At 41.2% G+C, this 13287-nt stretch overlaps 1 protein-coding gene across 4 annotated transcripts in view; it reads right to left on the reverse strand.

Moving 5' to 3' along the window:
* NCKAP5 (NCK associated protein 5) overlaps positions 1 to 13287 on the reverse strand; it is a 902113-nt gene that overhangs the window by 527147 nt on the left and 361679 nt on the right. For all 4 annotated transcript variants that reach the window (XM_053918599.1, XM_053918602.1, XM_053918601.2 and 1 more), the window contains one exon: positions 316 to 379. In XM_053918599.1, coding sequence (XP_053774574.1) covers positions 316 to 379 — 64 coding nt within the window. The remainder of the gene's footprint in view (positions 1 to 315; positions 380 to 13287) is intronic.

Here is a 13287-nt window from a genome sequence, read left to right on the forward strand (position 1 = left end):
TGCGCTCACTGCTTGAAGCCTGGGCATCCAGTAGACCTTAGTAAAATAAAGTCCATTACCCTTTGAACATTTGAACATCCTCTTCAAAGTCCAAGTAGTTATTTTTCTTAATCAATCTTTCTCTCTTCTCTCTCCCTCTCTCTGCAAATGGCAGAACTGCCTACACTACATTATAAACACATTATATACAGATAGAGCATTCAGTTTGCTGCAAGCAAATATTTTCCTTATTTATCCTTAATGAGAAAAATGCCTTTCAAGTCAGACACCTGTGGAAAGGAGCTCCAGAACCGGGACAGAGCAGCCAGGACTTACCATGGCCCCCTCACTTCTTCTTTGGGCAACTTCTCGCTGCAGCCGGGCCACAGCCAGCTTCTCCCTGGAGAAACAAAAGAGCATGATTACTTGGCCGTTCTTCTCAGGGCAGAGGGCACGGGCATGGCTCGGAAACATTCCTGTGAGGTCTCTGGAGGAACTCCTTCCTTGGTTTAGCTCACTTCCTCTGCTCAACTTTCTATAAATATTTAAACTGAATGGTCCTCATGCATTGTTTTCATTGAGTGTCACGAAAGCGAATTTTTTTTTACCTTGGATTTTAAAATAACCAAATAAATATTGAATGTCAAATGAAAGCTTTACTTTAAATTCATTAATGTATATCATTTGTAAAAGAATTGTCTATGTCCTTTCTGTATCAACTTTGATCATATACATTTTAATTATTTTTATTTCTTTGTTGATCTATGTTGATACTGAATTTTGAAAAGCAAAGAAAACATAAGTGTATCATTCTTGAAATGATAACCAAAAATCATTTGCAGGCTTGCTATGCAACAGCAATGTATGCACCACGCCGGGACTTTTACCTGATCTTATATAAGCCCGACAATAATAGGTTTTATTGTCCCCATTTTATAGATATAAAAATAGAGGCTCAGAAAGATTCAGGAACAAGTCAAGCCCCCAGCTGGTATGTAGTATATCATGATCAAAATTAAGTTTGCCTTACTTTAAAAAGACTAAAAATTTTGCAGATCACTTTTCAGGGACCAGGAAAAATCTGCATATCATTTTTCAGGATCTAGAAAATATGTAGAATTAAAAAACAGATTATTTATTTTAGTATTCTTTGTCTTACAATGGGGCTTATTTGGTATCTTTTATCACTGGAATTCTGATTTCATTTACAAAAAAGCTACTGTTCACCAAGATTTTAAGAATATTTTTTAAACTGATAGATATCTGCATTTTAGACAGCTTTTCAATTATTCTTTGAATGGTTGGTAGGTGAAGTAAGGGTAATAAACTCTTCCAGCAATCCTTAAACCTTAGTTTTAGCAAGGATTTTCCCTGAAATGTTTCTACTGCTAAGAAGATGTAAAACTATTGAAAATCTATTTCATCCCTCAGCCTTCCCTCTACACAGGATCAGCTATCTGCAAACAGCAAAGAAGCAACTCAGTTCCTTGATAGTGAGAGGGTTTCTCCCCTTCCAACTGCATGGGCCTCTGAAATGCCTATGACTGCCAAGAAGGCATGTGCTTGGTTCCGGTCCAGATGGCAGTGTAGGCAAATGAGTTACTCGCGTCCTCCCTCAAACTACAGAAAAACTGTCATTCAGAACTGCCTGAAATCTAGCTGAACAGAAGTCTGATAACTAAGGGTATGAAGAAGAAGCCACATAGAGACTGAGAGGAGGGGTGGAGATGCACAATGGGCTGGTCCCACACCCACATGCAGTGGTTAGAAATTGGGAGGGATATCTCAGCTACAGAGGTTCTCTCCTGAGGATCAAGGGAACCCAGCTGCACATCAGAACTCCCAGCCCAGGGTTCCAGTGCTGGGAAGAGAAGTCTCCATAACTTCTGGCTGTAAAAACCAGTGGGAAGTGTGGCTGAGAGAGAGAGAGGACTGCTTCATTCCCAGGCATTCCTCTTAAAAGGCCAGTGCACAGATGTACTCACTCATTCTCTCTGAGCTCCAGCACTGGGGAAGCAGCTCTAAAAGGGACCAGAGTCATACAGGGAAGAACTTAATTGTCCTGTATCAGGGCCAGGGATAGAAGGGCAGTTTTCTCCTAGACAGAAGTGTGGCACAGGCTACTGTTCCTTTGCTGAGCCCTCCCTACTGACAGAGGTGTCATATTTGAGTCCCCAACAACCTGACTATCACTGTTTGCCCCACCATGGTGACTCCCTGAGACTGCCCCACCCAGCTTGCAGACACACCTAAGCTGTTTTTTATACCAACAGCCTGTCTTGGCTCATACTTCAGACTTTCCTAAAATCTCTCAAGCAAGCAGCATCTGGCCTCAGCATGCTCCGTACCCCTCACTAAGTGGCTCCAGGCCTGGCACTAGCAGCAGCCAGTCTTCGTTCACAGCTTGGCCTCTCCTGGGCACCTCCAAGCCCAGCACAAGTAGCAGCCATCTGCAGATTGCTTCATAGTACATACTGGGTGGCCCCAGGTAGAACACAGGTGATGGCAGACTTTGGTGTACACTTCCTAGGAAGCCCCAGAGCCACCTGCACAAGTGTCACACTAAGGGGCACACTCAGAGGAAAGCAGAGCCCTGCTGAAATCAGTCCTGTTCTGTGGGGTGGGCCCTGGCACAGTTGGTTCTCCACCGTGGCCATAACCAGTCTTTGTAGCCAATCAACACGGGGGTAAATCCCTCCCATCGACATGCCAAATTAATCCATAATTTTTTTTTCTTACTGGGATGTATACCTTCATCCAACTGAATAAAGAGAAAGACATGAACAGCAAGAAACAACAAGTCCTATATAGGAGAAAAAAAATTTTTAATGATGACCCAGGACAAACAGCTATGCAGGAAGAGAACAGCCAGTCCTGTTTTCAGCAAGAAGATGGAGAGTCTCCAATGGATGACTCCCAGTAAAAACAAAGTGGATTGTTGGGAACCACCCTGCCTGGTTTCAGAAGCTGTAAACCCCCATGGCTAAGGCTGAGTGAGAGACCTTGGGACCCTAAGTCACTAAGGAAACAGAGGTTATCTCCCTGGCAGAGGTGCCGCTTCTGCCCGCTTTATTTCACCCTGCTTGGCCCCCAGTGCATGACTGGTTAGCCAATGATGGGTAAGATTCCTCAAAGGAGGGATGACCTATGACAGGCATGGTCAAGAAGAGGCCCTCAGGGAAGGACTTGGGGGGCTGTAGAAGAAGGGGGTGTGGACTCTCACCCCTCAGCTTTGACATAGCCTGAGTCCTCATTCTGTCTGCAAGAAGTCTCCTAATGTCTTGGCTGCTTACTTCCCCTGCCTGATTTAAGCCTGAAACAAAATACAGAGGGCAGTACAGCCCTGTGTTGGAAAGGGCGGATTCTCCCAGGCGATCAGGCCTAAGAAAGAATACATAAAATCCTATGAAACCTGCTTTGCTAAGAATGCCCTCAATTTTCTGATAAGGATCCATGCATGAAATGAGTTTGTTTCCCAAAGTTTTATAGCCCTTTAGCTAACTGACCTTGACTCAGAATAAGCCCTCAGAGTTCTTTGTATGTTATCTATTGTTTGATCCTTACTGCCTGACAATGATTGATGAGCTTTACCTGTATTCCTGTGCAAATTGAACCCAATAAAAGCCCATTGAGGAAAAGGCTCTTGGCCCTTCTCCTTTGAGAGATCGGCCACCTCTCCTCCCCAAGCAGATCATGTCTTGGTAGACTTATTCTCATCTGTCGCTGATGGGGGGGCCCTGCAGGTGGAGCTCCCCCCCACAGTGGATCAAAACCAAATTAATCTATATGTTTGTAAATATTGAGAGGACTTTTAGAGTTTCAGGGGAAAAGTCTGTTAAGAACCAGGGATTGGGGGGATTCGGAAGATGGCGGCAACATAGGTGGGAGCAGAATCCACTTCCCCTCAGCGCCAGGGAAATACCTAGCTGATCTGAGGAGCAGAGCGAACAGCCAACAGTACTCCAGCATATACGAAGATTAGAGACCAAAGATAGAGGACATTGAAAGATCTGACGGTAAGAAGAGTGCTCAAGGACAATAAGGTCCCCGGGACCCGGGACCGCGCGGTACCAGGGCTGCAGAGGCGCCAGCCCTGGCGCAGGGGCTGCTGCAGGAGTCCTGGGAGAGGGCCAGGCTGCGCTGTGAGCAGCCAGGTGCTTGATTGGACCAGGGGGGCTTGAAAAGGAGGAATTTCTCAAAAAGAAAAAGAAAATAGAGACACTCAGGGGCTAGTTAGAGAACTCTCGGTGGTGGCCGAGGCCCCTGGCGCCCCTCCCCCCTCCGCCCCTGGACTGCGAACGGGGAACGCGGGATAAGCAGCACCGGCGCTCACCTGAGGTCTGGTTGCGAGCGGTAGCGCGCGCGCAGATTAGCGAACGGGGCCCATACATGAAACCCCGGAGGGGCGCCCACACCTGAAACCTCCGAGATCTTTTGGAGCAGAGACTAGCTGCTCCACCCACAGACCCAAAACCTCGGAACCGAGGACCGCGTGATTCGGTCCCAGGGCGGCCCCGCCCACCCGAGAGTCTCAAGCCCCGGGCGGCTGGATCGGGCCCCCAAGCGTAGAGCCTCTGGCTCGGCGGCAGGCTGCGCGCTCACCAAGCCTAGGGCCGGCTGGATGCGCACTTCCCAAGCACAAAGGGGCTGGCGAGAGTCGTAACACCAAGGCGGCTGAACCAGCAGCTTGCAGCGCGCCAGCCTCCCTAGCCTGGGCGGCTCGATTGGTCGGCCGGCTGCGCGCTCAGAGCCCAAATAACGTCACAAACCCGAGGCGGCTGGATTCCCCTGCTGCGCGCGCACGCGACCGGAGCCAAAGCGGCAGGAGCGGCCACTCGAGAGTCCCAAGAACAAAGCTGCTGGATTGGCTGATCAACGGCCTGATTGCCTGCCAGGGACCACACCTACAAAACAGTGAAGAGTGTGACCCAGGAAGGAAGAAAAGTGAAACCAATCCTTCCAACCACCCCCTCCCGTTGCACAGACAGGACAACAGCAGAAATAACCTGAACGGTTTAAAGCCAACAGAAGATTTTTTTTTTTCCCTTTTTTTTTTTTTTTTTTTTTTCCCTTTTCCTTTCCCCCTGAACTCCTTCTTCCTCTCTCTCTCTTTTTTTTCTTTCATTCCTTCTTCCTCCCATCCTTTACCATTTTTATGTCTTCTTCCTCCCTTCTTTTATCTATTTCTATGTTTTAATTTTTGTTAAAATTCCTTCTTATCTTGCCTCCGATCTTTCTTTAATCCTTCTTCCCTCCTTCCTCCCTTTCTTCCTTTCCTATTTCCTTTTTCCCTCCTTCCCATCTTTGGTTTTGTTTGTTTGTTTGATTGTTTGTTTGTTTTTTCCTTTTCTTTCTCCCCCCCTTTCTATTTTTCCCACAGGTGAGACAACAAAACCTGGAGTGCTGAAAAGACTAGAGTTAGACCGTGTTAAACACATAAACGTCAGCTCAAGACCAGTGAGCACAGGAGAGTAAGGAGACAGCACCACCGAATCCCATTGGCATTCTACCATAGAAGTTCATATCATAAACCCAGGGATTCAGAACAAAGCAATTTAAGAAGCAGAGGCCAACAAGAAGAGCCTCACAAACAATGGGAAGACAAAGAAACAATTCCCAAATGAAAGGAAAGGAGGAAGTCTCAGAAAGAATACTAACCGAAAAAGAGGCAAGTCAACTATCAGATACTGAGTTCAAAGCAATGGTCATCAGGAAGCTCACTGAGCTCTCTGAGCTCAAAGAGAACTACCAGAAACTACAAGGAAACTACAATGAACTCACTGCAAACTATATCAACATGAAAAAGGAAATAGAAAATATCAACAAGAGCCAAGAGGAAATGAAGAATACAATTTCTGAATTGAAGAACACAGTAGAAGGAATTAAAAGCAGACTTGATGAAGCAGAGGATCGGATCAGCGAGCTGGAGGATAAAGTAGAAAAAAACACCCAGAAGGAGCAAGAAAAGGAAAAGAGGCTCAGAAAGAATGAAGAGGCAATAAGGGAAATGCAGGACAACATGAAACGTAACAATATCCGTATAATAGGAATACCAGAAGGAGAAGAAGAAGAGCAAGGGATAGAAAACCTGTTTGAAAAAGTAATGATGGAAAATTTCCCTAATCTGAGGAGAGAAAAAGTCACCCAAATCCAGGAATCACAGAGAGTCCCAAACAAGAGGAACCCAAAGAGACCCACTGCAAGACACATCATAATTAAAATGGCAAATTTCCAAGACAAAGAGAGGATCTTAAAGGCAGCAAGGGAGAAAAAGGAAGTAACATACAAGGGAGCCCCAATAAGGTTAGCAACTGACTTCTCAATGGAAACGCTCCAAGCCAGAAGAGAATGGCAAAAAATATTCCAAGTAATGAGAACCAGAGGCCTCCAACCAAGACTACTTTACCCAGCAAGGCTCTCAATCAAGATAGAAGACCAAATAAAGAGCTTCCCAGACAAAAGAAGTCTAAAAGAATACAGCTCCACCAAACCAGCTCTGCAAGAGATGCTAAAGGGACTGCTTTAAGGAAAGGAAGGAAAAGAGAAAGACAGAGGAACACAGGTAGGAAATAATGGCAATGAATAACTACCTATCGATAATAACCTTAAATGTAAATGGATTAAATGCTCCAATCAAAAGACATAGAACAGCTGAATGGATAAGAAAACATGACCCACACATATGCTGCCTACAAGAAACCCATCTCAGGACAAAAGACTTACACAGACTGAAAGTGAAGGGCTGGAAACAAATTTTCCAAGCAAACGGACAGGAAAAAAAAGCAGGGGTAGCAATACTCATATCAGACAAAATAGACTTCCAAAGAAGGGCCATAAAGAGAGACCCAGAAGGTCACTTCATAATACTCAAAGGAAGAATCCACCAAGAAGACATAAACATTATAAATATATATGCACCCAACATAGGAGCACCCAAATACATAAAGAAAATCTTGGAGGATTTCAAGAAAGATATTGACAGCAACACAATTATAGTAGGGGATTTTAACACCCCACTATCAAAAATGGACAGGTCTTCCAAACAAAAGATTAACAAAGATATTGTGTCACTTAACAATACCCTAGAGGAAATGGACTTAACTGATATATACAGAGCTTTTCATCCCAAAGAAGCAAAATACACATTCTTTTCAAGTGTCCATGGATCTTTTTCAAAGATAGACCACATGATAGGACACAAAGCAACCCTCAACAAATTCAAGAAAATTGAAATCATATCAAGCATCTTCTCTGACCACAAGGGTCTGAAACTAGAAACCAACCCCAAGGGTAAAAACCCAAAACACTCAAAATCATGGAGACTGAATAGCATGCTATTAAACAATGAATGGGTCAAGAACGAGATTAGGGAAGAAATCAAAAACTTCCTGGAAACAAATGAAAACGAACTCACAACAACCCAAAACCTATGGGACACAGCTAAGGCAGTCCTAAGAGGGAAGTTCATAGCAATACAGGCCTACCTTAAGAAGTTAGAAACAGTTCACACAAACAACCTAACCCTACGCCTACAAGAACTGGAGGAACAACAACAAAGACAGCCCAGAGCAAGCAGAAGGAAGGAAATAACCAAGATCAGAGCAGAACTAAATGACATGGAGACTAAAAGCACAATTGTAAGGATCAATGAATCCAGAAGCTGGTTCTTTGAAAAGATAAACAAAATCGACAAGCCTTTAAGTAGGCTTATCAAGAAGAAAAGAGAGAGGATCCAAATAAACAGAATTAGAAATGAAAGTGGAGAGATTACAACTGATACCACAGAAATACAAAGGATCGTAAGAAATTACTATGAAGACCTATATACTAAGAAATTTGAAAACCTAGATGAAATGGACACATTTCTAGAAAAATATAATCTTCCAAAACTGACTGAAGAAGAAGCAGAAAACCTGAACAGACCAATATCAGCAAAGGAAATTGAAGCAGTCATCAAGAAACTCCCATCACACAAAAGCCCTGGACCAGATGGTTTCACAGGAGATTTCTACAAAGCATTTAAGGAAGAACTAACCCCTATCCTTCACAGACTATTCGAAAAAATCCAAACTGATGGAAGACTCCCAAACTCTTTTTATGAAGCCAACATCATCCTAATCCCAAAACCAGATAAAGACACAACGAAGAAAGAAAACTTCAGGCCAATATCGCTGATGAACATAGACGCTAAAATTCTCAACAAAATATTAGCAAACCGCATCCAGCAATATATTAAAAAGATCATCCACCATGACCAAGTGGGATTCATCCCAGGGATGCAAGGATGGTACAATATTCGCAAATCAATAAACATAATACATCACATCAACAACAGCAAAGACAAAAATCACATGATCATATCAATAGATGCGGAAAAAGCATTCGATAAGATACAGCACCCATTTCTGATAAAAACACTCAGCCAAGTGGGAATAAAGGGAGCAGTCCTCAACATAATTAAGGCCATATATGAGAGACCTACAGCCAGCATCACATTCAATGGACAAAAACTTAGAGCTTTCCCACTAAGATCAGGAACAAGACAAGGATGTCCTCTCTCACCACTCCTATTCAACATAGTATTGGAAGTCCTAGCCACAGCAATCAGACAAGAAAAAGCAATAAAAGGCATCCAAATTGGAAAGGAGGAAATGAAACTGTCACTGTTTGCAGACGACATGATAGTGTACATGGAAAACCCTTTAGACTCCACTCAAAAACTACTCGACCTAATAAATGAATTTGGCAAAATAGCTGGATACAGAGTCAATACCCAGAAATCAAAGGCATTCCTGTACACCAACAACGAAACTGCAGAAACACAAATCAGGAAAAAAATCCCATTCGATATAGCAACAAGAAAAATAAAGTACCTAGGAATAAACCTAACCAAGGAGGTAAAAGACCTGTACTCAGAAAACTACACAACACTGAAGAAAGAAATTAAGGAAGATACAAACAAATGGAAGCATGTACCATGTTCATGGATTGGAAGAATTAACATCATCAAAATGGCCATACTACCCAAAGCAATTTATAGATTCAATGCAATCCCTATTAGAGTACCCATGACATATTTCACAGATATAGAACAAACATTGCAGAAATTCATATGGAACCATAAACGACCTCGAATAGCAGCAGCAATTTTGAGAAAGAAGGACAAAGCAGGAGGTATCACAATACCTGATATCAAACTGTATTACAAGGCAACGGTAATCAAAACAGCCTGGTACTGGCATAAAAACAGGCTCATAGACCAATGGAAGAGAATAGAGAGCCCAGAAATAAACTCAAATCTATACGATCAATTAATATTTGACAAAGGAGGCAGGAGCATAAAATGGAGCAAAAACAGTCTCTTCAACAGATGGTGTTGGGAGATCTGGACAGCTACGTGCAAAAAAATGAAACTCGATCACCAACTTACGCCATACACGAAAATAAACTCAAGATGGATAAAAGACTTAAATATAAGCCGTAACACCATAAAAGTCCTTGAGGAAAACATTGGCAGGAAAATCTCAGACATTCCACGCAGCAACATCCTCACAGACACATCCCCTAAAGCAAGGGACATAAAGGAAAGAATAAACAAATGGGACCTCATCAAAATAAAAAGCTTCTGCATGGCTAAAGAAAACAGCACCAAATTACAAAGAGAACCAACAATATGGGAAAGCATATTTGCCAATGATACCTCAGACAAGGGCCTGATCTCCAAAATATATAAAGAACTCACACGACTCCACTCCAGGAAGACAAACAACCCAATTAAAAAATGGGCAAAGGACTTGAACAGACACTTCTCCAAGGAAGACATACAGAAGGCCCAGAGACATATGAAAAGATGCTCAGCATCACTAGCCATCAGAGAGATGCAAATTAAAACCACAATGAGGTATCATCTCACACCAGTCAGAATGGCCAACATAAACAAATCCACAAACAAATGTTGGAGAGGATGCGGGGAAAAGGGAACCCTAGTGCACTGTTGGTGGGAATGCAGACTGGTGAGGCCACTGTGGAAAACAATATGGAATTTCCTCAGAAAACTAAAAATGGAACTGCCCTTTGACCCAGTAATTCCGCTGCTGGGATTATACCCTAAGAACACTGAAACACCAATCCAAAAGAATCTGTGCACCCCAATGTTCATAGCAGCACAATTTACAATAGCCAAATACTGGAAGCAACCGAAGTGCCCATCAGCAAACGAGTGGATCCAAAAACTATGGTATATTTACACAATGGAATTCTACGCAGCAGAGAGAAAGAAGGAGCTTATACCCTTTGCAACAGCATGGATGAAACTGGAGAGCATTATGCTAAGTGAAATAAGCCAGGAAGTGAGGGACAAATACCATATGATCTCACCTTTAACTGGAACATAAGCAATAGAAGGAAAAAGCAAACAAAATATAACCAGAGACATTGAAGTTAAGAACAATGTAACAATAGCAAGGGCGGGGGTGGGGGGTGGGGGCGGGGACAGTGGGTAGAGGGGATTACAGGAACTACTATAAAGGACACATGAACAAATCCAAGGGGGAGGGTGGAGAGGGGGGAGGGAAGTGGGTTCACCTGGGGTGGGGTGAAGGGATGGGGGAAAAGGCATACAACTGTAATTAAATAACAATAAATAAATTAAAAAAAAAAAAAAAAAAAGAACCAGGGATTGGAATATGAAAACCTAAGCCAATGGCAATTATTAACTCTTGAAAGAGTGAAGTTATTCTAGAAATGCAATTCTAGAATTCTACTAGATTTAGGTATGAATACTATTTACTTCATTTTTATTATTATAATTAATTTAATTAATTTTTAACAATTAAACAATTAGGGAGCAGGAGAAATATAGAGAGATAGGTGGGATAGGAGCACTAAGTCTTTATCTTCTATAATAGGGAGACAATTCATAATGCCTAAAAATGATAAATCTAAAAATATAAGTACAAGTATGTTTTGTAGATACAAGGATGAAAAATCCATAAGATAGAGCTAAAAAAATGGAAGGTAGTTTGCAGGACAAAGATATGGAGGTAGGGAGGAATGGGTGAACATCTTATAAATTTATCACTACACTTGATTTCCAAACTATGTACATGTGTTATTTTGATTAAAAATTTTTCAAAAATACATGCATTTTGAAACTGTTGGATCATTCCTTTTATTTTTACTAAAAATACTATGATGATACATTGAGAGAGAGAGAGATTAGAGATGAGAGATGAGACATAGAGACAGATAGAGATGAAATGGGGGAGAGAGACCTCAACAAGTATTTACAAACTGAAAACTCAACGCCAAGTGACTCACCATCATGGTCCTGAAAAGAAGAACCTAATTAAAACCTTTGGTAGATGGAAGAAAAATAAGGACTAACTAGAAGCATCAAGGAGTCTTCAGATAAATATCTTAAAGTATATACTGTAAACAGTTTAACACTGTACGGTGATATTTTAAATTTAAGATTTTTAATTTTTCTATTTTTTCATCAAAATACAAAATACATATAGAAATTAAGAAGTCATAAACTCACAGCTTTATGAGTAATCATGAAGTGAGCATGACCTGGTTGCTACAACCTAAGTAAATAACTAGAGCATTACCAGAACCCCAGATGATACTATGATGCCAAAGGTCATAATTAAGTTAACGTAATAATACCCAAACTCATCTGACCCACAGTTTCCTTTGTATAGTGAATACAGACACATTTAACGTCTAGTCTAAACTAAATTATGCAGACTTGTATAGTTCCTCAATCATTTAATCGGTATATGTTTTCCTCTAAATAAGCCCATAAATTCCTCCTCAGCCATAGCAGTGGCAGCCAAAGCAACACTGATTGATATACTTTTGCACACAGTCAGTGGGTCAGTGGTGGTGTAGTTAATACCTCACTGTGACAATTGCTTGCTTGAATGTTGAGACCATGGTCAGTTCATCTCTATAACACCTACTAAGGGCCATTCAGTAGGAACAAAATAATTGTCTGTGATTTGCTGAATGAGGAATCAGTCACACAATCTGATACCAACTGCCTAGTATAATAGAATTTCAATAACACTACGGTTCTTCCCTGACATGTTACACTGCACATATGCTCACACACGAATGACCCTCATAGGTTGCCTTCTGGTTCTGGTGGCCACAAAAGCCCATTTACATACATTTAAAATTATGAAAAGCACAGCTCCCACTGGCTACCATAGAAATAGTGACTAAGCTTCAACCAAATGAATTTCTATATAAGAATATCGAATGAAGGGATAGTCGAATAGCCGTTGTCAAATATTTGTCAGTGGACCCCTCTGCACCCTGAAAAATTACTGAGGTCCAAAAAGAGTGTAAGTTAACATGGGTTATATCTATTGACATTTATCACACATAAATGAAAACAGATAACTTTAAAATATTTATTAATGCATTAAAAATAAGATTAAACCTATGTTAATACAAATAAAACATTTAAATGAAAAATTAGCCTATATTCCAAAAACAAAATCATGACAGACACTGCTTCAAAATTTTGCAAATATTTTTAACATCTGGCTTAAAAGAAGACAGTTGGATTCACATATCTGTTCTGCATTGAACCTGTTGAGATAGCATATCATGTAGTTTGTAGAACACGCCGCTGTACTCTCATGTAAGAAAGTGAATAAAAAAGGGAAATGACACCTTAATGTTATTACAAAAATAGTTTTGACGTTGTAGATTCCTTCAAAGTGTCTCGGGGGCACCCAGAATTGCAGGACCACATTTTGAGAACTCTGCCCAGAAGATACAGAACTAGAAATGAAGGACTATTCTGGAAATTTTCGTGGAATCATCATTCCTGATAGCTGGATCTCCAGAGAAAGATTTAATATATATGCTAATAACATGTTAATTTTTACAAGAGCAGTTAAGCATAACAAAGACCTTTCTAGAAACAGCAAGAGTCTAATGTTAGCACTATCACCCTTCTAAATGATAGGTCCTAATATAGTTTAAAGGTTAGAAACATCACTATTTTATCTTCAAAGGAGATTGCCTTTATAGCACTATTAGGGATTACCACACAGTCCAGGTGCTTGTCAATTCATATTCAGTTCAAGAAAACTTCAACAATTTTAGCCATTACATGGTTTTAAGAGGAAAAACATTAATAAATTATAAAATTTCATGAAGTGCTCACACATCATATTTCTGTGGCATTCAATAAAGAAAAAGTGTGAATGAATGCACCAACATAAAAGAATCTTCTCTAAAGTAGCAGCATAGTAGCCATTTGATTTGGAGGAAGAGTAAAATATGAAG

The sequence above is a fragment of the Desmodus rotundus genome, chromosome 2, assembly GCF_022682495.2.
Source record: "Desmodus rotundus isolate HL8 chromosome 2, HLdesRot8A.1, whole genome shotgun sequence".
Classification (NCBI taxonomy): Eukaryota; Metazoa; Chordata; class Mammalia; order Chiroptera; family Phyllostomidae; genus Desmodus; species Desmodus rotundus.